At 42.6% G+C, this 27,960-nt stretch overlaps 1 protein-coding gene across 1 annotated transcript in view; it reads right to left on the bottom strand.

Annotated features, from left to right (window-relative positions):
• Window positions 1–27,960, bottom strand: part of CACNA1C (calcium voltage-gated channel subunit alpha1 C) — a 208,888-nt gene that overhangs the window by 54,954 nt on the left and 125,974 nt on the right. Inside the window, exons 20-28 of the mRNA XM_075168159.1 lie at window positions 26,972–27,078; window positions 25,396–25,483; window positions 24,131–24,238; window positions 23,376–23,428; window positions 23,122–23,268; window positions 22,014–22,215; window positions 21,402–21,560; window positions 18,360–18,470; window positions 700–783 (exon numbers count right to left, since the gene is read on the bottom strand). Coding sequence (XP_075024260.1) covers window positions 700–783; window positions 18,360–18,470; window positions 21,402–21,560; window positions 22,014–22,215; window positions 23,122–23,268; window positions 23,376–23,428; window positions 24,131–24,238; window positions 25,396–25,483; window positions 26,972–27,078 — 1,059 coding nt within the window. The remainder of the gene's footprint in view (window positions 1–699; window positions 784–18,359; window positions 18,471–21,401; window positions 21,561–22,013; window positions 22,216–23,121; window positions 23,269–23,375; window positions 23,429–24,130; window positions 24,239–25,395; window positions 25,484–26,971; window positions 27,079–27,960) is intronic.

The raw sequence follows: 27,960 nt of genomic DNA, 5'->3' as shown, positions 1-27,960 counted from the left end.
GGCCAATCAGTGTCAATTGTGCTGGTGGAATTTGTGAGATGGAGCAAACCAGGTTGCAAACCCAAAAAACTGTGTTGAAACTGGTGCTTAGTTTTTCTTTGCCTTTCTGTTTTTTTTTGTTTTTGTTTTATCTACCTTTTTTCAAATTAGAAACTGAACATTAGAAGCAGGTTCCTCTAACCAGAGATGATTTGGTCTTTATTTCTTTTGGAGGAAGCCTGGGTGAGGAGGCGCAGGGAGGATTCCTGGTTTGGTTCCCGCAGTTCCACCTCGAAAGAACTGACCTTTAGATCTCTGTGGGGTGGAGAGTATTGAACTGCCATGGGAAGCAAAGCATAACACTGGGTAGACCAAAGTGCTGGCCTGGGACTATTCCGGCAGCTTCCCATAGCACAAATAGCCTTTTCTCTTTCACTCCACGTTTCCCATCGCTTTTCCTGCTATACAGTTTAATTCATGCCAGGCGGATTATGAAGGGAAGAAAATGATGCAACAGTCAAAAAGTGCTTTAAGTCGTTCCAAAAATTAAAACAGAGTAAAAAGAAAACAAAACAAAACAAAAGAAGAGCTTCAAAACTAAACAAAAAGCTCTGAAAAACTCAAAAGGAAGGAGGAAGGGGGAGGAAAAAAAAAAAGAACCCGGGAAAGACAAATGAATGTTAGAGCAGGCACGATCATGGACAGACGCCAGCTACTTACGTTCACCTCGGTGATTGCTATATCAACAATGCTACCCACAACAATCAAGGCGTCAAATGTATTCCATGCATCACAGAAATAGTGCTGCATGTGGCAGGGAAGCCAAGGAAAGAGAGAGAGAAAGGAAGAGAAAGAAAGAATGAGAGAGAGAGAGGAGGGGGAGAGAGAGGGAAAGGGAGAAAAGAGGGAAAAAAAGTAAAAAGTAAAATAAAATAAAACAAAAAACAAAACAAAACAAAACAAAGCATGAAAGAGGGAGAGAAGAGGAAAAAAATAAGAAAAGAAAGAGGTTACGTGGGCATATTAAATAGTCTCTTACCACTCTACAGTATTGGTTGCTCAAACCTCTGAAACGTTTCACATGATGGAGGGTATCAACAAAAGCCTGGTTAGTCAGAAAGTTACACTCAAGCATGTCTACCTTTTGGAGGGAAAAAAAGCACACACACCCCAAACTCTGTGCGCTTTCACCAGTCACAGCCTTGGGGCGAGCTATGACAAGTGAAAAAGAAGGAGGCATTTCCCCCCCTCCTTTTTTTTTCCCTGGGAGAAGGAGAAGGACGACGGCAAGTTCAGTAAAAGCATGACTAGAGGGAAAAAAACCAGAAAAAAAAAAGAGAGAGAAAGAAAGAGAGAAAGAGAGAAGGAACAGCAGAGGAGGAGGAGGTGGTGGTATCCTGGGGAGGGTAGAGTAATACTCACATTAGTTTCACTGAGAATGACGTCTATAATGCTGCCAATTACGATGAGGAAGTCAAAAACATTCCAAGGATCACTAAAGTAACCCTACATAAGGAAGGGGCAGGCAGGATGGGGATTAAAAAGGAATGTTAGACAGACAAAAACAGTTCAAAATTACCATTAGAATTACTGCCCTGATAGCTCAAGGGGTTTTCCTCTTAAGTCTAATTGTTGCGTTTCAAGCTGTAGCCCAGTCCTGGGACCCCTGACTTATGTGAGCAGCCCCTATCCAGCTAATACAATCCCAGGGCAGCCACCCCTCCCCTCCAATTCTGGGACGGGGGGCGAAGGGAAGCCACATAGAGCGCTTTGAACATGGCTGCTCACAGGAGTAGGGCTTGCAGGACCAGCTCCTCCAGACATCTCCGGTTCCTAGCAACACAGCACCCTTCCCCATTTGGCTTAGATTTGGCTGGGGGAAGAGTACAGGAATGGTGTCATACGGTTCTCTCAAAAAACGGCTCCCCTTCTGCCAGTGTGAATATCAATCCACCAGTCCACATTCCAGATGTAATGCTCTGTGCTGGCACTGGGAGCGGCTGGCTGCCGCATCACGATGGAGCAGAGGGCACAGTGGAGCTGGGGATGTGCTATTTAAACCTCACTGGTTGTCACCTTTATCTTTACCCAGCCACAATGAGTATTACAACAGTGATTAGCCTAACAGTTTCTATTACTAATTCTTTAGCTCCTGTCTTAAAACTACAGAGCAGGACTGGTGTTTTTGTTACTCTGAAAGCACGTCTGCACCACAAAACAAAGGTGTGAATGTGCTGGCGCATCCCACCAGGAAGGGGTAAGAACGAGAGCAGTCGGCTTTAGCATGTGCTCTGAGTGAGACCTGTTGCTCACTCATGCTAAAGATAGTGCCACAGCATCACTGCAACATCAGATGTCTAGGACAAGCTATGGCACATCTGCTAACATGTGCTGAACTCATACCTTCATTTTGCTCGGCAGAATTACTTCGGGGACTATCTCAACCATCTCATTGTCCTAAGCAGGGCTCAGGAGATGCTAATCAGCACTGCTTGCCGACCCCATCCTGCATGATTTTTGGCTGGATGGGCCATAAAGATACAGGACCCCTTTGGGAAAGGTCCTGTTCAGCCCAGGAGGCGAGCTTCTGCATGTAAAGTTCCTGTCCAAGTCAATGTCACGAGCAAAGAAAACTTATCTTGGCTCAGTGAACACCTGTGCCAACTTCTTCCCCTTGTTCTGCAGTCCTAAAAGGAGGCAAACATACAAAATCCTCTGTACTCCTTTTACGTGTTTGGTTTTGTGAGCATGGGCTAATCTGACCTCCCTGTTTCCCAGCTGCAGCATGTCTCCAGTGAGACTGAACCCAAGTTGCACTGTGACTGCTATTCTTAGCCAGAGAGTCAGGTCATGGGTAAAGTGTGAGTCTCTGTTCCCAGGCAGCGTTGCAGAAAGCAAAAAGGAGAAAAGAAAAAAAAATTAAAAATCCCAGCACTGGCACTGCACAAGCCAGGCTTGGGAACCTGAAATTACTGTGGGTTCAACCGTCACATGGAGCATGGCAAAAAGTGTCTTTCTAAACGCTGAAACACTGCCTCCAGGATGCTTTGAGACTCACAGTTATAAACTGCGTAATGTTCGGGGCAGGAAAAATGAAAAAAAAAAAAAAAAGTTGAAGCAGAGAAAGCCACTGCCCATCTGGTTCCAAACCAGTGAAGGGAGCTCGTAGAGAGGACTTTGAACTCTTCTCCTCAAAACCAGAAAAAAACGCCTTTATTCTGCAGCCTGAAATAGGCAACTCTTAGCAGAACTACACTGGGAGGACTAATCATCCCACGGCTACACATTACTATGCAATTAGCTACAACAGGGAGAAAGGAAACAGGAGCAAAAGCAAATTCAGAGAATATTATTATTCAGCGTCCAGCCTAGAAAATACACAACAAATATTAGAATGAATTCAGCGGTGATGTCCAGCATCGTTAGCAACCAGATGGACCTGGAATAAAACTGTAATTAGACTTCACCAAGAGGAAGGGGAGGGAGAGAACAGCAGATTAAATTGTAGAGGCAAACGCATTTTGAATAAATAAAGGACAGACACAGACCATACAGAGTTGCAAAAAGTGCCTTTGCAGCCTGATGTGACCTTGGCAGAGAGTACACTTGCAGGATCAAAGAGAACGGAGTAGAAGACAACAGACCCAATCCTCCTGCCCCTGTTCATGTGCACAGTCCTGCTGAAGGCAATGGCACTGCTCACATGCCAGATGAATACATGCATTCAATAGCATGGCTATCTTCCATTTCCTTCTCAAATTGCATAGTTTAGGAATTATTAAGGACTTCAGCAGGAACCCAAACAACTCCAAAAAAACAGAGTTTGCTTTTGGGCAGCTGGGTGAAGATCCAAAACATATTGTTCAGGTTTTGCCCATGAAAACGATGACTATCTATTTTTAAATCTGCAGTGACGGATAGGTGGTTATGTTTACTATGATTGGCATCATACTGCAAGAATGTTTTTGGTGTAACCAAATTCACAATTTCACAATTTCTTTTTACTAAGCAACTCCAGATATAGAGCCCAATAGCAACTGCTGCTGGTAAAACAGTATTTGCTGTTGGTACAAAACCCAGGTGACAAACAGCATCAAATCCTGTCCTCAGATGACCACTGAGCCAGTGAATTAAATTTTGCTCCCAGCTGCGGTAATGTAACCTCACTGGAAGCAATGACACTTCACTGACACAGTTCACACATCTCAGGAGAGACTCAGGCCTGGAAAGAAAAGGTCCCTTTTTCATTGCTATCACAAATAGCTACTTTGGACCTTTGTGACACCACAGCATATCTGGAGTCACTCTGCTAACTTCTGTTGAGTTGCTCCAGATTTACACTGCGAGCTCTTTCTCCCGGAATGCTCTGCTGAGTCTCATCAGCCAGCTCCTTGCTTGAAAGTCATGGGCTGGTCTGCTCTGGGATCACAGAAAGAGCATTACCGTGGTATGTTATTGTGGGACTGTAAGGTGGACTCAGAGAACTCTTCTCTTCCTCCTGTGCCTCTTAGATGAGTGATGGAGAGGAACCATGGATATGAATGCAGTTTTACTCAACCCCACATCCAATATGCCAGTGTTGAATTAAGGAAACACATTGATTTAAAAACCTTCCTTTCCTCCTCACCTGTTCCCTCTGTATTTCAAACAGAAGTGTGAAAAATAGGAAGATATTATTCACAGTAAGAGAGCTCAGAGAAAACAGAGAACATAGATGCTTCATTTGTGTGCAAGGTAATGGAATCCTTCCTTAAAAAGCCACCCTCTTAGAGACATTTACCTACGAACAACCACGTGGTTACTTAGTTTTAGATCAGACCTCATAATCTTGTCAGGAGTTATGAGTACATATCGAGAGTGAACTACACCCCTGGGGGACTTGTCTTCTGCAACCTCAAAGTACCTCTTCAAGCCACATTCCTCACTGGAGTATACCAGGGTGGCTAATGAAAGACAAGCCGAATGAAAGAAGAGCTTTCACTCTAATAAAGAGGTTGTATTTCCAAACTATTTTTCCCACCAGAAAGTTCTGTATACTTTTCCCAAGGGGGTGGAGGTCTGACTGGAAATGAATTGATGGCACTGTTTGTTTTTGCAGTACAGGAATTTAGAGTGTAATACCATATTTTACCCTTAAAGGGAGACGCTTGACCCTGATTTAGCTGTATAATTACATGTCACATAATGGCAGCCTCAGGGGCTTACTGGGGAATGGTAGTCACCCTCTCTTGTGGGATGTCTTTGGAGATCCATGAAGCTTTTGGGGAGAAAGGAGGACAGAAAGAGACCAGGAGGATTGGACTGAATATTCAGGAAGCATGAAATAGCCCCACCATTAGAGCACGTTTTTTCCCCATTTTTTTTATTTCCCCAAATGTAGCAAAGGATAGTGTATCATCACATGATCAATAAGTTAATGAAAGGCTGAGCATAAATATGCAGTAGCTGACTGGAATGGAATCTCATTTGTGCGAGGGGAGCAGACATTGTAACATTTCAGAATGAGTATGCCAATCATTTTTAGGTTTCCTAGTTGCAGAGATTATCTATCAAAGAAGCCGGGGTTTGTTTTGGTACTCATGGAGCCATTGAAATCTCTGGAGACCATTTCTTTTACTTTTTGTGAATATAAGATCCTAAATGCAGTATCTAAGAAGCCTTATTAACAGCAGGGAAAATTTCCCACTTGAGTCTATCTGAAGGTCTGAGCTCAGAGTTACCTGGGGTCCATAATAAGAACCTGTGGTGACCAGAGAGCTACGCATCTACACTGAAGCACAGAAATCCTCAGGGGAGAAGGGTGCTGTTGAGTCACGGTACCGGCTGGGTTTTGAGCATCCAGCCCTGTGGGAGCTGCAGGGTCACTTGGCTGGCAAAAAATTAAAAAAGACTTCTGAGAGAAAAGCCTCTAAAGATGAAGAGCACAGCAAGGGTCAAGGCTATTTACTGATTGGGATCTGAATGTAGGTCAGCTGGTCCCCAGTGGAAGAAGATGCTGCAATGTCATAGGAAAAAAGGGAAAGACTTGCATGCATGCATGCATGTGTGTACGAATACAGAAATGAAGCATCAAGGAGGAGAAACGAAGACATGTAGATACCTACACAGCCTAAAAGGAAAGCAAACTAGAAGAGAACCTTGCTACCACTTATCTGAAATAAATCTGCATGTTAAAACAACAAAAATGAAGCATCAATCTTAATCAGCTGGAAAGAGTATACAGGAACAAGAGAAAGGGGCTGATACCCTGATATTTAGTGTGATTTCTTAACAAAAATTTCCTGCTGATTGTAAAGGGCACCAAAGCAGACTTTGCTGGGGATTTGCAAAATGAGATGAACTGCTAGTTTGGTTGGTGGTTGCTTAGTACGTGAATTCGTTTCTGAAAATGCTGCAGGCTATTTGGAGCTGTGAGAGTCAGTTCTCAGACGTCATTAAAAGAGGCTTTCCCTGAAAGTATTTTTGCAAAAGGGACAGTTTCATCGGAAAACAGTATGGAATCAAATGACATTTACACAGTACCATGACTCTTGGCATACCTTCTCACAGCAGAGTTGAGTGATTTGCATGTATCCTGAACAATCTTATAAAGCTACAATAGCTCCTGACACCAAATGGAGATTTGTGTCAGATGCAAATTCTGTTATGCTAAAATACCATTTAGCCATAACAGCAATCAGGGAAATTAGCAGAACCTAACAGAGAAGGAATAAAGTGGAGGATGCAGCTGCTTGGAGCTCCTGACAGGCTGCAGGAAAACAGCATCTATTTGCATACTATCTATCGGCTCTCATCCGTTGATGGATTAATTCTGAGACACAGTCTCCCTGCAGTTCACCTACCAGTTGCTGTAATGAGTCACTGCTGCAGGGAATTGCACAAGGCCCCCCTGTACTCCGTCAAATCTTTCTGCAGACAGGGAGTGAGGAGAGGAGCTTTTCAGCTCCCCAGACTATTCCAAAGGTCTGGTCTGAAGAAGCCTTCTGCCTCTCTCTGCTTATTCCATAAGAAAACAAGACCAACCTGTAGACCAAGATAGGTGCTCAATAACCACGATGTTTTCCTTTATCCTCTCTCACTCTGTTTCACGCTCTCTCTCACAATGAGGATGTCGGTGAAAGCAGACAGGTGTCCCTTGGGGTCTGAGGGCCTGCCTGGACATACTGGACACTGCTTGACAAAAACAAAGGAGTTGGAGGACTTGAATGGCTCTGTGATCTGGGAAAAGACCCCAAATGTTTATTTCTAGGTCACTGGTATAAAACTGAGGTAGCTTGTTACTGGTTAAAAGTGGCCACCTTCTGATTACTGTTTGAGAGCCTGTAGGTCCTAAAGCAAACTACGGGTCTCACCTGTGCTTCTGTGGACAAATATCTCCATCACAGGAAAAAAAGAAAAAAACCCACTGCCTGAACCAAAGTCCCCAAGCCACCATTTGACAAACTTAAACATTTATGAAGGCTGGAACTATATAATCTCTTGTGTCACAACAGACCCTTTTTTAAGCTCTCCACACCTACTGATAATTGACAATGTCGGGGGGACATGCCTAGAAAACTCTTTTTCGTACCTGTTCTGTGAACTGAGAATTCCCATTTCCAGATCTTGCAGCCCAGTTCATTCCACCAGAATTGCATTTTTAGATGGTCCCATGAGCCCCTCCATGGTGTACAGTTATCTTACATCTCTCCATATTTAATTTACTGTACAGTGGCTAGTAGTACGCAAGCACTCAGCCACGTGGAAGGCTTGAAGTGTAATGTTATGGTCCCAGGTCCTCCAAAGACAGGTAAAGAAGCATGGCAAAGGCAACATGGAAGCATTTATTGTGGAAGCATCTCTTAGAGGTGGCAAAGATTGTATTTCAAGGCAACATGCTGAGAAGGCCTGGGGAAGTGATAACAGTAAAATATGCTGAAACTGGATGATTCAACTAGCTGACCCTGATGTCATTTTTTGCCTGGATTGCTCTTAGCTGCCTTTGAAAGGAAGGTGAATAATGTCTCAGAACAGTAATTCCTAAGGCCTCCTTGATATAAATGCATGGAAATGGAGCCAGAGTAGCAGAAAGCTCTCTTATAAATTCTGCTGTCCACCTAGAAAAATAAGATAAACATTCTTGACTTTCCTACAGGTGTGTTGTGGCACAGAGATACCCTGTGAGGAGTTGGGCCCTTTTCCTCACGAACAGTAATTACATTGCAATCATTTAACAATTACTGCCCTGCAGTCAGAAACCAGACTTGTTCTCAGCAAAGAGAAACAAAATCAACACCAGTCTTACCGGAAAGACTGAAAAGTGAATGTGATGGCTTGCTACGTCTGAACAGATCATTTATCACAAAATGCATTCCATAAGAATTTTGCTGTCAAATTCCATTAGGAAGAAGCTGTAAATGCTCAAAGACTTTGCAAGGTCTAAAAAAGCAGGTCTTGATGAGAGCCAACAAATAACTCTTGAAAGTAATAAACCAAACCAGCAACATGAAACGCTCCTATGAAAAGAGCAGAAAGATGGGATTTGCTGTTTAAGATAGTCTCTCTTCTAAAGTTGGACTGACATCCCAGCCAAGGGAAGAATGATCCAAAAGAAGTAAAACTCAACCTGTAAGAACAGAGGTGACACATCTTTCAGAGTGAAGAGCCACTTACTGTTGTGGGAAGATGAGACAGTGGCAAGTAATGGGTGAAGAAGCATTCTGAATACAGAGCTGGACTTGGAACAGTTTCCCTGTCTCCATATGCACCATGGGAAAAGGCTATGGACTGCTCTGACATGGTTGATGCGTGGATAGTGAATACTCACTGGAAGAAAGGCACGATCTTCTAGAAAGAGGCCGGTAGGTATGAACAATACGTTTTTGAATAGTTTCTTTTTTTTGTAAGTTATCTCCGTTTTCAGAAAAAGCTTGATTTTCTATGGATTAGAGTAGTTAATAAAATAATGCTCACTTTCATGTAATCCATCAATCATAACTTTCCAAAAGAGGATGGTTACTCTCATTTTACACTTGGGGAAGTAGAAATGTAGAAAACTAAAGTTTCCAAGGTCCTACAAAAGCCAGACGCATGATAGAGAAGAGAAATCAACTCTCTTAGACCTCAGCCAGGTGACCATTTGGCAGTGGAAATGTCATTTCCTAACATGAACAGTTCCTACCAGGGGCTGTATCACAGCTTGTTATCTGGTATCATTCTTATGTGAAGAAAAGATTCACATCTGTGAGAACTTTTGACCCTTTAAAACAACCTTACATGAAGTGATAGGGGATTGGGATTTTTCTTCTGAGAGTGAGAGCAAGTCACTTTTCCCTGGAACTGTTCCCTTTACGTGCTGCTGCTGACACTGTTGATGCTGTAGTGAATGAGACCCCAGTTCACCATCCCACTGGGCTTTTAACACTGTGTGAATAGTTTTCTGTATTAAATAATTGAGTGTAATAGCTAATACAGTACTTCCCACACTGTTGCATTGTGCAGTCATATCATTATTTTTGATCATTTATAATGACATTAAAACCCCCAAGTGCCAGACTGAAAGTAAATCTGTCACAATGTTGCAGCAATATGCAAATTCTCTGGGTACGTTTGCTGTGAAGGAAAAGGTCCTCTCTCATTGAAGCTTTTATACAGCTTCTTTAACAGTTTTTTCTGCCTACTGAATTCTCCATTGATCCTTCAGAAGGCTGGAGGATTGCATAGCTCTGGCTAATCAGTGTTAGAAATTTCACACGTTCTACATAGTAGTTGGAGAACCTATTTGTGTGCAGAAAATTGCTGGCCTCATCCTCCAGGAAGGAGAACATGCTGCATTTAAACTACGAATGTAACCTGGGAAACGGCAGATCAAACAGCCTTTTTGTCCCTCATCAACTGCTTCCACCACAACATGAAAGGACAAGTTTTTTTGCATGAAGAGGGAAGTTTGTTCTGTATACTCATTTCATTCTTGGCCTCTTCTTTGGGGGCACCAACAAAGAAACCAGTTGAGATCAACCCTGCTGATGCCCTTCCGCAACGTACATTTTCCATGAGGAAATGGGAAAGAGACCAGAATACTTCATACAGAATATCAACCAGTGTTCAGAAGGAAGACTTTGATGCTTCCTGACCCAGATTCCACTAGAGGTATGAGCTAGGATTTACTGCAAAATTCCATTTCTCATCATCCGTCTAGTTTCTTCTGTTACATTCACCTACCAAATGTTTTTCACACTGCATGACTTGTTTAGGTGGAGTCACGCCTATGCCATCTCAGAATATAAGCATACGCACAATAGAAAAACTTTAGTTTGGCACTACTTTCTTCTCCTTCAAGGGGTCGGGAATGGCCAGACTTCCCCTCCCACATACGCTCAGGAACTGGTGAGGAACTCAGTGAAACCTAGAAGTATCAAAGAGGATTCCCTGTACCTTCACGTGTCAGAGAAGGCAGATATTTGCTTGCTGACTCCTCATTTGTGGAAACTGTTGCTAAATCAACCTCATCCCTAATGTTCTGTTGCAAATTTTCTTTTTCTGTACTAACTGGAGGATTTGTTGTTTGAGAATCTACAGTTACATCAGGTATACTGTTTAACTTGATGGGCCAGCACTCTAAACACCAGGATGTGGTTCTTTCTTTCAATGTCACTTCCTTGTAATATGTTGGCAACACAGACTCCTGAGTAGTTTTGATTTAAGGCCTGGAATAACAAAAGCAGCTGCTTTGGCCCTTGGCTGGTGGGATGCCCTTTCTGTGAGAAAGTCTCAACGCTGAGCTTGTGGCACAAACTGTGCTGCAAGAGACCCAGTTACTTTCTTAGCCTCTCTTTTCTCTTCTTTCTCCTGGACGTATGGGCAGATAGAAATTCTGTCAAACAAGCAGCATCCAGGAGCAAGTCTACCTGACAACCCTCTGTTCCAACCCACTGATAGGCATAACGGATTGGGATGACATATCCCAAATAATTATCCCAAGTATTTCTTCACATCAAAGACACCTAAACATGCTGCTCTGACATACAGTACTTTCGACAGCCAGTATTTACTTTTGCAGAAAGGGCTTAGAAAAGAGGCTCATTCTTCCTCCCAGACCTATGGACATGAAAGACCATATTGTCAAATCTCCATATGACGTGTATGCTATGCAAAATGCATGAAACTCCTGGCAGACAGGTAATCACAGTAAAGAGAAAACAGAGGAGCGATTAATGAGGGGTTAAGATTTTTTTGCTTTTCTAGTGTATTTCCAAAACCCTTGAGCCGGATTCAGCAGTTCCTTGAGAGCCTTGGACTGACTGCAGACAGACAGTGCAGTGTCTGGTTGTGCACTACAGAGATGTCAGGGATTTCTGGTCATATGGCTGCTGGGCTTATTGGAGCAGCTGAGATTAATTCCAGCTGGGCTACTGGCTGTACAGAAGATCCAGAGGAATATACAATACGGTCAGACTTCACCCAGAAAAAAATTTGGGGTGAAAAAGGAAAGCATTTCTGGGGCAACATGCTGATGCATTTTGCAATGGGGCTGAGATTAATCCACAGAAGTAGGGAAATACATTGCACCCAACTTTTACTGCAAATTATTCTGATGAGACTGTACACAGGGAGGCTCTGTGGCTGAGATACTGATGTGTTTGAACATGGAGACCTGGGATGACTGCCAGGGAACTTCAATAAAATGTAAAAGCACAAAAAGATGTTCATTAGCTTAAAAGCTATGGATTTTAATTCAGTTTTTAATTTTCTAAAACTCCCTTTCCATGTTTACTTTTTCTTTCCGCCCTGTTTCTGTTTTTCTTTTCCTTGCATCATTTTTTGTGCAATCATTTCTTTCTCCGTTTTATTAATATTTTCCTCTTTCAGGGTCTTCCGTTTATTTTTTTTTCTGCTTTTAAGGATATTCTGTCCGTTCACACTCTCCATTATCTGTGTATGGCTTTTCCTCCCCTCCAGGTTTGGTTTTCTCTCTTTTCCCCCCAGACATGGTCCTTCCTGTTCGTTTAGTTCTCTCACTTTCTTCAGTTCACAGACTTTCTTACCTGACTATTCCTAGTTCTCTCCATGCTCTCCGTTTCTTACCCAACATCAAGCATCACTTTTCCTTTTTGTTGAATGAGGTATATTTTTTCCCCTGATCCTGAAACATATTAGCTTTCTCATCCCTTCTTTTGCCTTTTAAAACACTTGTTCCAACCAAAGGTAGGGTGGTGGTTGAAGATTGCCCTTCCTATTGCACTGAGTAGATGACTCAGTCAGAAAATGCTCCATGTCTAGATGCTGTCTGTCCAAAACAGAAAGGGTAATATTGAAGCTGAGAAGAGGAAACAATTAGATGGCTACTTGGGTTAAGAACCTGCCAAAACGAGCACAGAAAATCTTCAAAGTAAGAGCCATTTGACAACCAGAATTGTGTGGCCTAACTCCATGAAAGGGAGGCAGCTGCCTGCACCATGGGCTCACGTATACATTTACACAACCTAAACTACTAATTTATACCACCATACTTCCTCGTAGACCATGTGATTTTTAACTAAGTATGATTCCCATGTCTGTTGGATGGACCTGAAGTGTTTTTCAGCGCTAGGCAAAAGACCACTCAATTGTAACCAGTTTTCCTGACATTTTTGTATCAGTGCAGAACGTCTTTACTTTGCTTTCTCCGTATAAGTTGGAGAAACACAACACTGTGATGAATGATGCCAGGGCAGCATCCTAAGCTATACAGGTATTTCTAAAGGTACTAGAATGAAGAAGTACCAAAAACATTAGATTTCCAAAATTAACCAACCTTGTTTCTGTAGTGCAAGGGGATAGATTGGATATAAATTTCAGTTGTTTGTGAAAATCCTGAAGCCTCTGTCCTGACCAAGGAATGACAGATTATGGTTATGGTGAGAAAGAAGAATACAAGTAATATGAAGCAGCCAGCGTGACTTTAGGAGAGATTGCTCAAAGATCTGTTTATAAGCATAAATGTACTAGAAATGGAGTAGTAAAAAGGGAAGAAAAACAGATGAGTCATTTTGCAGTTTTGAGAAGAGATATCAATGCCTCAAATGCATGATAAATGCTGACTGAGAGGAGCTTAAAGAGGAATAGAGAAGGCCAAATACACCAGGGGAAAAAGAAACACTAAAGACATGTAGATCCATCAGTAAATGGAGACTAAGAAATAACCATGTGTGACACTCACGACTTCCACTACTCAGAGGGTCATAGCTCTTCCTGGGATCACATGGGATTATATGCCTTGTACTGAATGTGAAACTTGTTTGAAACAGTGCACAGAAGTCTGAACTCTGCTACATGAAAATGACATTAAAGAATGGCAAGAATTCAGAGTAAAGTAGCAGTGATAAATGAGGGACTGAACTAACTATCTGAGGCAGGACAGATGGCGTTGTTACAGGCTGCTTTACAAGTAACATCCGTAAACACCCAGGGAAGAAAGGTGCTGACAGTGTCTGGTAAACGGAATAGACTTGTGATCTGTAGTCTCTCTGATAGTCATAATTCCACAGAGGAAATCCCCAAGATTCCCTTGCCACACGCAGACCTGGATTTGACAAAATATATGAACATGTGCTTTACTTTATGCATGGCAGTCATTCTACAGATATGTCTTGCCTACTTTGAGATGACAGGGACAGCAGTAAGAAATTTATAGCTCTCGGATTACTAGTCCTGCCCTAGCTAATAAGAGGATAGATGAAATGTTTCCTGAAAGAAAAAGTAGATGTGGTTCATCACTAAAAGAGCCCATTCCAGGAAGCTGGAAAAATCTGAAATTCCTGGAGGAATATCCATCCCCATATTAGCACGTACGTTGACAGATGGCGCAGCTTTGTATGAATAGGAATTTTAAGTTGTTGTCTTTGAGTTGAAAGGATAAACCCTAGGCAGGTTTTGTAGAGGTCCTTCATGGACTAGTGCTTGTGGGGATTTCTTCTTTAAGAAGCTAGGCCAGTGGTAGCTATGAGCACCCCAGAGAGCACAGCACCTCTCATTCCCTTTAGTAGTTTTCTCTGGAAAAAGCACAAAGTAGCAGCAGCTTGCTCCATGCAGTAACTGGAAAATAGCTCACCAGACTGGCTGGAGAATTTATAAAATTAGAAAAACAAAGCAGCAAAAGGCCTTGGCTCAACAGCATTACTGTTAGACTGTCTGTCTCTTTGAAGTAACTAGTCTTGAATCAGTTTATGAGCGTCAGCCAAGACAAACACTCAGGTCCATTTGGGAGTTTGCTTCAGAGCAGCACATTAATACTCTGTAAGGAGATGCAGAGCATGTAGTGGATGTTTTCTTTATCAGCAGCCCTAATCATCCCAAATCTCTCTTGCTCATTGTTAGTACACCCTCCTGTCAAGACTGCATCAGACATAGATGAGCTGTCTTACACAGTGCTTAGATTTATCCTGCAAAAACCCCAGGAGAACTGATCCTCTCCTCCAGAAAATGCGCCACATGGAAACACGGGGGCTCTCAGAGGTTGGCCTTGTCCCTGCCTGGCGTGCACTATCTATACCAGCAGCAGCTGCTCCAGCTAATGCACCCCTCTTCTCTATAGCCTCCCTGGAGACTAAACAAACCAAAACTCTGTTCACAGAAGATGGCCAATAAAAAGGACAGGTATCAAAGGGACTTGCTGACTGGAGCAACCAATCTCAACAGTAACAGTATGCTTAGTTAGAAAAGCCCTTGTCTTTCTACCCCCTTCACATACTTTCTGTAAGTGTTAGGAGATGAGCCCTGACTGAGACTTGGCTCCTTGTTCCTACAGCTGGCCTTTCAATGAGTAAATCCTTGCTCTTACCACAGGAACTAGTTGCAGGGCTGGATTATCCATGTCGATTCTTTACAGTCAGGCACATATGTGATCCTATTTAATGTCTAGGTTTGCTTTTTTTACCTTTACTATCAAGACTAGCAAATAAGAAGGACATGTCTCCTCACAGAATAGTAGTGAAGAAATAAAAACTGGATACAGTAAAAAATCTATTCAGTCAAAGACTGCCACCTTTTCAGTTGTTACGCATGTAATACACAGGTAGCGTTGTAGTGCATTATATTACTTAATATAATAGCAATTGCCACGCCACTGCCTGCAGCAGGAACTCTGTGTATTAGGAACTCCAGGCTTCCCTCACAGCTGTTTTGCATGGGCGTATCCCTGTGGTGACTTCTGTAAGAAGCTAGGGCAATAGCAGCTCAGAGTCCCTCAGAGATCTGTCCCAGTTCCCTTAACAATTCTCTCTGGTAAAGGTATGAATAAACAGCAGCTTGTTCTACCTTGCACAGATGGAGAAGACCGTGATCCTCTGTTGCTGCTGCAGACCATTTATCCCAAGGTGCCTTTAGGAAGCGACTGTGCAAGGGAGAGCTCTGTGACAGCTGCTTCAGAGTTACAAGTCAGGTACTGCGCTGCTTGCTGTAGTTGAAGGTTAGCTGCAGCACCCACTGCTGGGTTAAGCACCACAAAGTTGGAGAAAACAGAGCAAATTTTACCAGCTTCAGTTCTGTGCTCAGTTCTGTTCTGCCACATTCTCCTGGGGCTTGCCGCTAAGGCGAGGACACAACACCCTCAGGTACCCAAGTTTCCTGCTTACTTGTTGTCAGTCATAAAGCTGACAGCTCCCTCATTTTAGGGTACTCTTCAGATAGAAAAGAGTGATGTTTGGGCACAAATTCAAAATGAGACAAACAGCTTAAACAAGGGCTGGTTTATGTTTTATTGCTCTGGAAATGGCAGCCAAATCTGTTTTCAGCAGAGATCTCATGAGCATTTAAGCTTGCCACTTCACATCTGGGAAACACTAATATCACTCAGCATCTCATTTCTTTGTCTGGGTGACTTGATTGGTTAGAGGGGAGAGGATGATGACTGAGTTGTAGTGATGTTCACCCAGGTGACAATGAAATCCTTTTGGACTTTTTCAGCTGGTGTTCCTGGGGACAACCTCCACCTGCAAATGTATGCTTTGCATTGCATGATAGGAGGACACAAGGTCTGGCCAAGCAGAGGGCTGAGGTAACAACTCTCTCCATGCTGGGAGGCTCCCACATCAGAACATATTCTAGGCAAATTCAGCTTCAATCCCAAATGCGCAACCTAAAGAGAAGCAGATTGTGCCCCCCAGTGTTGGTCTACATCAGTCCAAATGGTACTGAGCAGACAATGGCAAGTTACACAAGGCATTCTGATGTTTCCACGCTTGAGTCACTGAACTGGTTCTCAGCATAATCCAGTGTGTATATACTGCTGGAGGCAAGCCTTTTTGTTGTATTAGTTGTTTTCACAAGTTCATTCCTGTTTTTCTTTCCTGTAAATCCTGCAGTTCCGTTATTTAAAATGTTTATTTTCCTTAATTATTTAATTAAAATAACAGTTTAAGAGTTAGTACGATTTTTGGCATACAGGCCTGAGTAGGATTTGAAACAGATTTGTTCTTTTCACTGACTATTCTTTCAACCTGAGGCTGTTGTCTGATCCTTAATTGAGAAGACTCTATTAATACTCTATTATTTCCCTGTCCCAAGGCAGGTCATACATTCCTAAACTGTTTCTAATGAAAGGTTCCCCTAACCTAATCTTAAAACCTCAAATTATGGAGATTCCACAATCTCTTTAGGCAACCTGTTCCGATGTTTTGCTATCCGGAGGATACATGTGTACCCTCAGTTGATTTTGTTTAATACTTTGTTGTGTAGCAAAACTTGAGAAGAAGATTGAACACAGGAAGGTAAGACACAGGAAGTAGAAAGGACCTCCAATATCATCAAGTCCAATTCCTTACTGTTAGAGGCACCCATGTCAGGTAAAGCCTTCCTTGTATATGTACAGAGCTCAGTATTTGAACCGGTTGAACTTTTCCCCTAAATGCTCAAAACAAATTCTGCTGAGAACCTCATCTTTCTCAAAGTTAAGAATCTCCTGTAAAGTAGAACCATGAAATCAGAAGAACATTACAAAGCCTGTGAGATACATTTCTGGGTATATAATGGATAGATAATATTTTTACAAAGTGCCAGAAAATTTACTTGCTAATGGACATGGCAAAATCTCAAAAGTGAAAGGTAGATCTCTCCTGAAAATCCCTTCTGAAACAGATGATGATACTTCTAAATTTCCAAAGACAGTGTTTGAGATCTCACAAAAAAAAAAAAAAAAAAAGAATCAGTCCTTCACCAGGACTGCACAAGATGCTCTTAACTTTCAAGAGAACTACATCTGAGAAAGGATAATGATATTGGGCTCAGGAAAAAAATAAAATTGTGACTCTTCTAAGAAGAAATGCTAGAAAGTGTGGAAGAAGGAGAGAGGGACTGGGTGGGAGTAAAGTCAATGCAGAGTTAACAAGAAAAAGTAAGACCAAATTCAGTAGAATTGGAGAGCAAATTTTCTGAACTGAGGATGAGGAAGATGTTAGATTAGAGCTGGGAGGAGCTCTTAACTTCAGTGGTCCCCTAAATGTTTAACATGAAGGGCAAGCATGACTGTCAGACATGATTGTTTTCATTTTTACCAGTGTCTAAACTGATGCTTCAGACAGTATTTGCCAACCCCAGTGTATCAAGATATCCTTCAAGATACAACCTCATGTATCAAGGTATCACTGAAGATATGAAATGGCATGAGGTATCTGTGTTTAGGTGTCTGGATTCCACTCCTTATGACACACCACTGAATTTAAACCCTAAAGAATAAAGCCTTGTATAATCTTAAATTATACGAGGTCAGAATCTTTGTCCTTGGCCCTGCAGCAGCTGTGCCAACTTAGTTGGAAGAACTTGTAGGTTATAATCATACCCCATGGTGCAACTATACTAGCAGAATGCCACGGCCCAATGGACAGGACAATGCTTTCAGACAGAACCTGCTGGGGTACTGAATATTATCAATGAAGTCTTAAATTCAAAACTAAAGTAATCCAAACTACCTTTGAGATGTAGCCCTCCCAGAAGAAACATTTTTTTCCAAAGCTCATAACTCAAAATGAGTCATGCTTGATTAACTTCACTTGGGCCAGGAGACTAATCATGGAATGCTATTTATAGTTTATTTAAGGAAAGTCAGAGAGAGCATTAGAATAACATTCAGAATGGAAAACATGTTATAGTCTTAACACAGTGTCACTATTATAACTTAATGAAAACAAAGAACTAGGAACCTTCTCTATTAGCAGGTGTTGCCTTTTTTTTTTTTTTTAAGTGTGTCTACTCTCCAGTGAAAAAGTTATTAAATATATGTGAGACTCCAATCCAGAGAGCAACTGTCCAGCTCAGTTATTCGTGGGGTAATAGATCAGAAAGTTTCACCTCCTCCTTCTCCTCACAGCTGCCCCGCACACATGCACACACACACAGAGGCCAGGAAACTCTACGCCTATAGCACCTACCTTGGGTTTGAAGGCGATTAATTTCAGGACCATCTCAACAGTGAAGAGGCCAGTGAAGAGCATGTTGAGGATATTCATGGCTTCCTTGAACATGCAGCTCTGACCGTAGTGCTGAAAAATAGCATCCCGGCAGCAGTATGAGGAACGGACATATCAACTAGTTAGGAATCCACAAGGCCCCTCCTGATCTCCCTTCATGTTGAGGTTCTTTAAAGAAAACCCCAGCATGCTCCATTTTTTCAATTTAGAATTCCCATCTTCCTTTACACATAAGCATTTCCGTACCTCTAGCCATTTTTGCCATCTGGCTCTGGATCTCCTATCTTTTTTAAAAAATCTTTTTGAGTGGGGTTTACCAAAATCGCACTTATCATTCCAGTTGAGGGCTCATTATAAATTTGCATAGTGGTACAAGACAGTCTCCAATTGTGTTTGTTATCTCACCCTTCCATAACACTTGGATTACTTTTTTGTTTGATTGCTACTGCACAGTGAACAGGGGTTTCATTGAGCTGTTCATAATGATACCAAGCCATTCCCCAAGTAATTACATTTAATTCAGGATTCTGCAAAGAATACGAGCAGCTCAAATCATATCTTTCCAATATGCATTATCTTGCATTTGTCAACTCTGAATTAAATTTGCAATCATGCTGCCCATTCACTTAACTTTATTAAGATCTTATGAAGTTACTCTCTGTCTTCTATTGATTAATTCAAATAGTGTCTTCTGCAAACGTTGCCACCTCACTCTTCATATCCCTATTTCCAGATCATTATACTTGAGACTGATTGCACTGCCTTATTCTAAGGTCATCTTCCAGTTCATGTTATAAGACCCCGTTTGTAGTTGCTTAACTTTGATAAACTTTAACCAGCTGGGATGAATTTTCATATTCTGCATTGGCTCAGGGTAGTTTATTTAAAGGAGTTTCAGTTAAAACAATTCAGCTGCAGCTGAAAGCCAGGCCAGGGAAAAATACATTGTTGAGGCATTTTCAAAATTTCTTGTAACATTTTCCTTGAAAGACTCTAGTACCTGCAGGACTCTGCTAAAAAACTTGGAATTTTACTGGAATGTGGGTTTTGTGTTTGCTGTCCCTTACGTTGTTTGACCCAAATCTGGCCACAGTATAAGCCTTTGAAAAAATGTACTTTTCTCAAGATGGACATAGACTTCCTAGAATCTCCAGAGATGCTCTGCTGCCTGTGGGCTCACAAACATCTCACAGCTTCTAGCTCTACCTGCCCTGGGCGTGCACCATTGCCACAGCAACTGAGCATGCTTCAAAGCTTCAGAGTGAACACAGTAGTCCCTCTTTATTGCTTCATGACAGCAGGGCAATAGATACTTAAGCTGAGAGCAGAGCGCTTTCTTGTGCTCATGCTGCCTCACTCCTTTGTTGGTACCTTAGGCAAGACAGAAGAGGAAGCCTTTTCAATGGGGATGGTAAAGAGCTAGACCAGATGAAGAATAATTAGAGGGGTCAAGAAACCTGGTGATACTGGACGGGAGGCAGTGAGAAAAAATAAGGTGAAAACTGACTGTGAATATAGACTTAGAGTGTTAGTGGATGATAGGAAAGTGATACTAGTTTTGAGGGAATGCTGGGAGTGGGGCAGACTGGGATTGATCCAGTGGAAAATGCAGTGGTGGGATGCTAAGGTCAAAAGGGAAGTTGGTGTAGGAGTGCGTGGGGAGTTGGACTCACAGTACGGGACAAAGTAGGGAAAGGAACAAAGTTCAGCAGGCAATCAAGTGGAAAGGGCAGAGAGAGACCGGAAAGGAGGTCCTTGGATGGGTAACTGCAGCTGGGAGACCGTGCAGTGAGGAGAAGAGAAGGACTGGTTGAGGAGTGGGGATTGAGAAGTGGGGATCTGGACTGTCTGGGCCACAGACCAGGGAAGGGAGTTCAGAGACTGACTAGGAGGAAGGATGAGTTTCAGGGAGGAGAGTGATGGGAAGACTAGCTCTTAAGCAGAGTGTAGGAGAGAACGGGGCTTGAGTGGCCAAGGAAACTGGGAGTAAGCGGAGATAGGCTTAGCAGGTGGAGTCTGGGACTAACTGAAAACGAAAGGGAGGTGAGGGAAGCCTTGGGTAGAGACAGACTGGAAGGAACAAGCCAGGAAAGTACAGACTTGGGGAAATGTACAAAACAGTTTGTGTCTATTACGGCCCATTTCCTGACTGAAAGGAACGTAAGACTTCTTTTTTGTAAGCTGGCTACTTAGTAAAGGTTTTGACTCCTTCCCCTTTACTGCTGTTCCACCTGCACGTGTTAATCTACTACCTCTATTTACTATTCTTGCAAATATTTCTTTGGTGGATTCACATTAGATGTTTGGGAAACCTTCGCACAGTAAGGAATATGAATGCATAATATAGTGGGTAGTAAGACAATCAGTAGCATCAGTAGTGAAGCAAATTAGGCAAATCCCTATCAAGAAATGCTTTAGGTGGAGCTGATCTGGCCTTTAGGTGTTGAGATAGACAATATGGCCTCTAGAGGTTCTTTCTAGACAGTTTCTATGGTTCTTAACACAGCATAAGGAGATACTAGGGCCTTCCTACCCTCTATCCCCAGTTTCCTTGATTGCCTTGTTTGCCAGAGTATTTGCTCTCTACTTTTTAACACAGAAAAGCCTAAAATTTAAAATTCAGATCTCAGGTGAGTGGCAGTTCGGGGCTTATTCCTGCATATCATAGAAGACAAGTTAGAATTGAGAAGTCACTTGCTATTATAGTGGCCACTGAATTGGTCTGTGATGTAACTGTTGTTCATTTGTTTATTTTTAAGGAGTTAAAACAGAATTGTTGAAAGTGTCAGATATTAGCAGAAAAAGGATGAGAGGCAGATTCCTCAATTTAGCTAAATGTCATCAGGACTGAACATGGTACAACGGTTTTTATCACATCCCTGTCCCTCTCCCTCCATACATAGTGTGAAGGTGAAAGAAGGTCTCAACCTCGGCCATTTCTACATTTTCCCCAACAAAGTCTAATAATTCATCACCTGTAAGGTTTTTTGCTTGCTTACTTACTTGCATGGCCAGGCAGATGGTGTTCAGCAGGATCAGAACGAACATCAGGTATTCAAAATAGGTGGAGTTGACCACATACCAAACTTTGTACTGGTACTGGTTTTTAGGGATGTATCTCCGCAGGGGCCGGGCCTTCAGGGCATATTCTACACACTGGCGCTGTGAAAAAGGCAGGGTAGATTTAAAAATCAAAAACAAAATACAGGGTTGGTCAGCTACCTCCAAATATAATAAAAACACAACGTGTTTCAAGTTTTTTACTGAAATGAAAATTCTTGGTAGAAGAATTTCTTTTAGGTCGTAATCTGAACGTGTATATTCTACCTGTTGAAGAGTTCCATATGGATTTACTTTGGCCAGACAATGCTGTCATGCTCATCTAATCTCAGTGAACCAAATGGTACAGCACACATTTTTAAGTAGTGTTGTCCCTTGGGCAAATCTTACAGCAAGATTTTTTTTACCTGACTCCTGAAAGACGGCAGTGAAGCCAGCTTAGTGTTTTACCTTGTTGGCGATCTTCACGTGTTCCTCTCTGTATGTATTTATCTCTTAAATCCTTATTGTCAATGTATTTTCCACCTTTAATGGCAACAAGTTGTTGTAAATTACCTGGTTTTTGTCCAGCTCACAGTTCTTGTACTCTTGTTCTCCTTGTTCCTGAAATGTGACGATGACGAAACCAACGAAGATGTTCATCATGAAGAAAGCAATGATGATGATGTAGATAATAAAGAAGATGGAGATCTCAACCCTGTGATTATAGATGGGTCCCACATCCTCCATGTGGGAATCAATGGACCTATACAGCAACCTGAAAGCAAACAGGAGCCCAATGCAGAGAAAATCTGCAACTGCTTTGAGGCCTTACAGGTGATGTTACAAAGTTTAACTTTGTGATTTTCTTCTACTTGTATCAAAATTATTTCACTCACAGATGTGCAGACTTGCACTGATCTGAGTGTAAACTCTTGCAAAAGAGAAAACATGGCTCTTGCTAACTTTACACATTTGAACCTGTTCAGGGGTGAAATGTTTTCACAGTTGAAGAATTAAAATTTAAAACAAAAGCATGCCCTTTAGTTAACAGAAGACAGGAGGGTCTGTGTTGTTGGGAACTGACTTTTGTGAGAAAAGGGAATCTCAGCACATTTAACATTTGTTAACACTGCTGTTGGCATCACCTGGTGACACAGTTCAGAGTCAACTCCCTGATACCCTGCATGCCCATGTCACTCTGACAGAGTGGAGCTGTGAGAGTCCTTGGACCCTGTGGCACAGAGAGCACAGCCTAGTGAGACATCCCCTGTCTGCCCGTACTACAGAGATAGCACTGCTGTGTTTCGTATTGCCCCGCTGGCTCCATTGTGAAACTTGCAACACCTAGCAATACTGGTAAGTGCCTGACAGGCATTTTATATCAATTTATATACATAATATTTCTAACAAATATTGCTATCACTGCTACTACTGTCAATCATTTTTTAAGTGCTGTGCACTGTTCACAAGTACAGGAACAGCAATTCCTGCAGGCCCTGAGAAATTTACAAAGTACATAATACTACAATGACTGCTACAATAGCTGCTACTATTGCTACATTTAATGCTTTAGACTTATTTAAATAATTGGAATGGGAAAGACTATGCTCTGCGTTTGAATTTTCTCTTTTGAAATGAATGAGGACATTGCTAGCGTTGCACTGGCCCAAGAAGCACTCACTCTGGCCAGCCCTCAAAGGTTGAGACAGTGAAGAGGGCCATCATGGCAGTCAAGACGTTGTCGAAGTCAAACTTGCTGTTCTCCCAGCTCCGGGGCTGTATCATCGGCTGGTTGACCTCACCATCCTTGTACGTAATGTAGTACCCTCTGTGGATGGAGAGCAGAGAGAGAACATGGCAGAACTGCGCTTCCAGTACAAGGCCCTGAGAGTGGGTGGCCAGTGAAGGGGACTAACTGGGAAAGATCAGACCCACCTGCATTCTGCTGCTGTCTGCTTGGAGCTATCAGTGCAGCTGTACAGCTTGCCCTTGGAAAGGAAGAAAGAGGAATGAAGCTTCCTTTCCTCACAGTGCAAGGCTTAGAGCAGATCATGTAGCAAGGACACTGCATTTACTACTTGCTTAACCAGCTATGAGTATGTTTTCATGCTCTTTGGCAGATAGATGTGAGCAAACTGGATCGAGAGTTGCCTGCACAGTTCAGAGCACAGGCTTTCATCTGCTTGCACAGTACTTTTATGTGTATGTCCTGAGGTGCATGACCACTGAGTGCTGCAGAACACTAGTTGTCAGAAGGGTGGTGAAGGGCAAAGGAATAGAAGCAGACATAAAGAAGTGAATGAATAACCTCCTCCCGTGATTATCTGGCATGCCCCTTCCTCTACAAGATGGGAGGTAGACAGCCTGCAAGTACCAATCCTTTAGAATAGGCCCCTTCACCGCCCTGGCACTAAGTCATGCCACAGGCTATTTAGGGAAGAAGGTGGTTACTGATGTTACTGATGATTTCTTATGATTACAGACGAAGGGCAGGAGTTCCGAATATGCCTGGTCCAGTTTTGGGGAACTCCTGGTAGCAGGAGCCCAGGTAACACCGACAGTGCCCCACGTTTTGTCTTTCACACAGAAGACTCCATCTCCCCTTCCCCAGGCTTCTTCATGCTATTTTTCTTCCCACCCCGGAATACAGCTCAGTGTAATGGATGAATGAATGGGCCCAATGGTTTTACCTTAAACAACTGAACTCCAATGCAGGCAAACATGAACTGCAGCAAAGTGGTGACAATCACAATGTTTCCGATGGTTCGGATGGCGACAAACACACACTGGACCACATGCTGCAAATGGAAGATAGGAACAAAAGTAACTTGCAGGATTGTTCTGAGCTGCTCTAGCTAAGGGAGAAGCCCAAGACTAAAAAATACAAATAAAATAATTTTATTTAACTATTGCCCATTAAGTAATGTCTCAGGAAAGGGGAGAGAAGACCAACTTGTTATGTTCCTCACTGTACTCTTAGAAGCAGGCAGAAAGGGATAGGAAAATACCAGAGCTCAGCTCTCTGAAACTTCCAGCAGCGCTGACTTACATAGTCAGGCACACACCAGCCCACAGGAAGGAGTTTATCTAATACAGCAAGGCTATTTTAAAATAGGCTTGTGAGCCCATCTGTAACCCTAGCAAACTACATCATTTAACCTCAGTGGTGATGCTGGGCCACCCAGCTGGAAAGCAGCTTGGCAGGAAAGGACCTGGGGATCCTGATGGACACCAAGTTGAACATGAGCCCTCACTGCAAAGAAGGCGAATGGTATCCTGGGCTGCATTAGGCAAAGTACTTCCCGCAGGTTGAGGGAGGTGATCCTTCCCCTCTACTCAGCACTGGTGAGGCTACACCTGGAGTACTGTGTCCAGTTCTGGGTTCCTCAGTTCAAGAGAGCCATGGATGTACTGGAGGGAATCCAGTGAAAGGCCACACAGATGATTAAGGGACTGGAGCATCCCTCCCATGAGGTAAGGCTGAGAGAGCTGGGATTGTTTTGTCTAGAGAAGAGAAGGCTCAAAGGAATCTTGTCAACATATATAAATACCTGAAGGGAGGGTGCAAAGAAGACAGACCCAGGCTTTTTTTCCTGGTGCCCAGTGACAGGACAAGAGGCAACGGGCACAAACTGAAACACAGGAGGTTCTTCTGAACATTGGGAAACAATTTGTTACTATGAGGGTGACGAAGCATTGGAACAGGTTACCCAGAGAGGTTGTGGTATCTCCCTCCTTGGAGATATTCAAAAGCCATCTGGGCATGGTCCTGGGCAACCTGCTCTCGGTGGCCCGGCTTGTGCGGGGTTGTTGAACAAGACAACCTCCAGAGGTCCCTTCCAACCTCAACCATTCTGTAATTCTGCTGAAACATTACTTGAACCATTGCAAAAATCCTTGTAGCTTGAAATAACTTGAATTTATAGTTTACAGAATGCATTGGCACTCTTCTAACCTTTAGTCCTTTGGCTCTATTGATGGCCCTCAGCGGTCTAAGCACTCGCAGAACACGGAGGATCTTCACCACATTGATGGCACTGGACCTGAAAGCAAGCATTGGAAGGGTTGAAAGATACTGCAATATAAGGGGTGTGCTGCAAGGGCAGATGGATTTCACCCACTCTTTCTTGTTTGAAATCCTACATAGCCTTAGACTGCTTAGGGTAGTTAGAGAGTCAACCCTTTGCTACTGCACTTCAGGGGTAAGGAAACTACTCTCTGATGTTATCTTCATGGGCCTTGCTCCCTGCAGGCTCAGTGTATATTCTCCTGGCTTTCACCAACTCTGCTGTATTAATGAAGGGAATGGAACATGGGCAGGGTACTTTTTTAAGCAGGGCAAGCTGCCAAATACTCTGTAGATATCTACTGGAAATTGTGCCAAGATGTAGTCATCACAAGACATTTTCAGATAAGGCTCAAAGAAGCACTCCACTGAAATATTCATAGAAGAGTGGAAACTCCATGTGACTCTGGCATGAAAGGTATAGTGTCCACCTGGAGTTTGATCCTGCAATGTGTTTGGCCTCTGATCCCACAAATCAATTAAGTGTGTATGTAAATTTAAGGATATGGAAATTCCCACTGAATTGATTAGGATGACTTACGTATTTAATTTTAAATACTGAACACAACTATCTACTACAACAGAGCTCTCTGCATCTTCCAAGACTAAAACCCTGGCTGAGAATCTGCTCCATGCTGTATGACATCAGGCCCTCCCACTGATTTTGGGAACAGTTTTTTTGCTAACATATTAACAGTTTAGTTAGTTCCATAAGAAAGAAACGGCAGGTCAAAACAAGCACTGTGCCATTCTAAAGACTTTGAGTGAAAGCCCAATGGACCTGACAAATCCTTCTACTTGAACATAACATATGTGAGCTGCTAACCTGTAATGGTAACAACTGGGAGCTTATTTCTTATCAGATGTGATACTACTTAGGAAACTCCCCACCTGACACACAGAGTTACACGTAGTCGAGTAAATCTATAAACTTATTAGGCAAATTAACAGATCAACCAACACAAAGTGGTTGTGACAGAAGCAGGATCAACTGTCACTGCCACCAGTTCTCTTCAGTTTCTCACATAGCTCTTCAAGAGCTTGATGGTCTTCCATTGACCAGGACCCACAACATCTTAGGAAGTAGCAAAACATTATCACGCTGTTTTCCAAAGATGTTATAAGAGCTCTAGGAGGGAACAGTAAGTCACTTAACTGTCCTGAACTGATGGAGTGAATCAGAGATCTTGGAACAAAGCTAAGTGTCATGATTCTCAATGGACCGAGTTTCTTGTTCTCATTTGCTCTTTCTGGAAGATCCCCCCTCGAGGTCACTACTGTAGCATTTCCCAATTATCGCCTCCCCTCTTTATGATGAATTTTAATGGTCTTGAATCATTTGAGAAAAATAACTCCAGGTTCATGAGAAAAATCTTACCCATATGAGACAATGAGACTGAGGTATCACTTCCCAACCCAGTCCTATGATCCCCAAAAACCAGCCAGTTGAAAATAGCTCACTCACTGGATCCCAAAAGAGATGAGAGAAACGCTGACCACCAGCAGGTCTAAGATGTTGAAATAGTTTCTGCAGAAGGAGCCCTTATGGAGGAAAGCCCCGTATGCGGTCATCTGCAGGAAGGCACATGAAGACACAAACACACTTTGCCATTAGCATCTGTTCAGAAACCAAACCCATCTGGTTGTGCTCAGAATATATAATTGTGGAGGGGCAGTATTTCTAACATAGCAGGCAATTTACCCCCAGACCCCAAAGGAGAAGTTGAGTCCCCATTGAAAGAAAAGAGAGTGAAGAAGACAGTAAGATAACTATGAAAGACCTAACTAGGGAAAACCAATAGTAGGTTCAGTGAGGAAAATATGCACTTTGAGTGCATAGAGTACATAACATTTAGAATCAGCAAAGCAGCAGAATGACTGCTTGCAAAAACTACTGTTTGCAATCATATGCTTTTCCCTTTTTCTTCAATGGCAAAGGACACTTGTGAGTATAATGCTTGTATTATATAAAGGCCTCTTTAGCTAAATTGAATTAAAAATACAAAATAAAAAGGGCTCTTTTGTAATGTTTTTCAATGCTTAGACCAGCTACAGTGGCCAGTTGAGCTATCTTCCCTCCATGAAGAAAAAGCAGAATTCCTTAGGGATTTAATGGTTTAGAGCTGAACTGAAGTAACAGGAAGAATTCCTGCTCTCTTCTGTTTGCTCCTTCTGTTCAGCTCAATCCCTTTTCCTACCCCTGTTCAGCTTCCTCCATTTTTATTCTAGAAGCAGTTGCATTTTCCCCTTGGTTTTTCTCACAAAGCCCTCGAGGTAGGACTCCTCAGGACAGAGTGGTTTCTTTGTGCAGGTAATCATTATGAACATCATCCAGTAGAGGAAGGACTCTCTGCCCCTTCTGGGTATGAAGGGGTATTGAATACCTGCTGGTGTTGGGGAGGATGTCACAGCTCCAGCATTGGATTAAGTGACAGTGTAAACAGACATGGGTCT

Source organism: Calonectris borealis, chromosome 1 (genome assembly GCF_964195595.1).
Source record: "Calonectris borealis chromosome 1, bCalBor7.hap1.2, whole genome shotgun sequence".
Taxonomy (NCBI): domain Eukaryota; kingdom Metazoa; phylum Chordata; class Aves; order Procellariiformes; family Procellariidae; genus Calonectris; species Calonectris borealis.
Note: the sequence above shows the minus strand (reverse complement) of the source record. Positions and strands in the feature narration are given on the sequence as shown.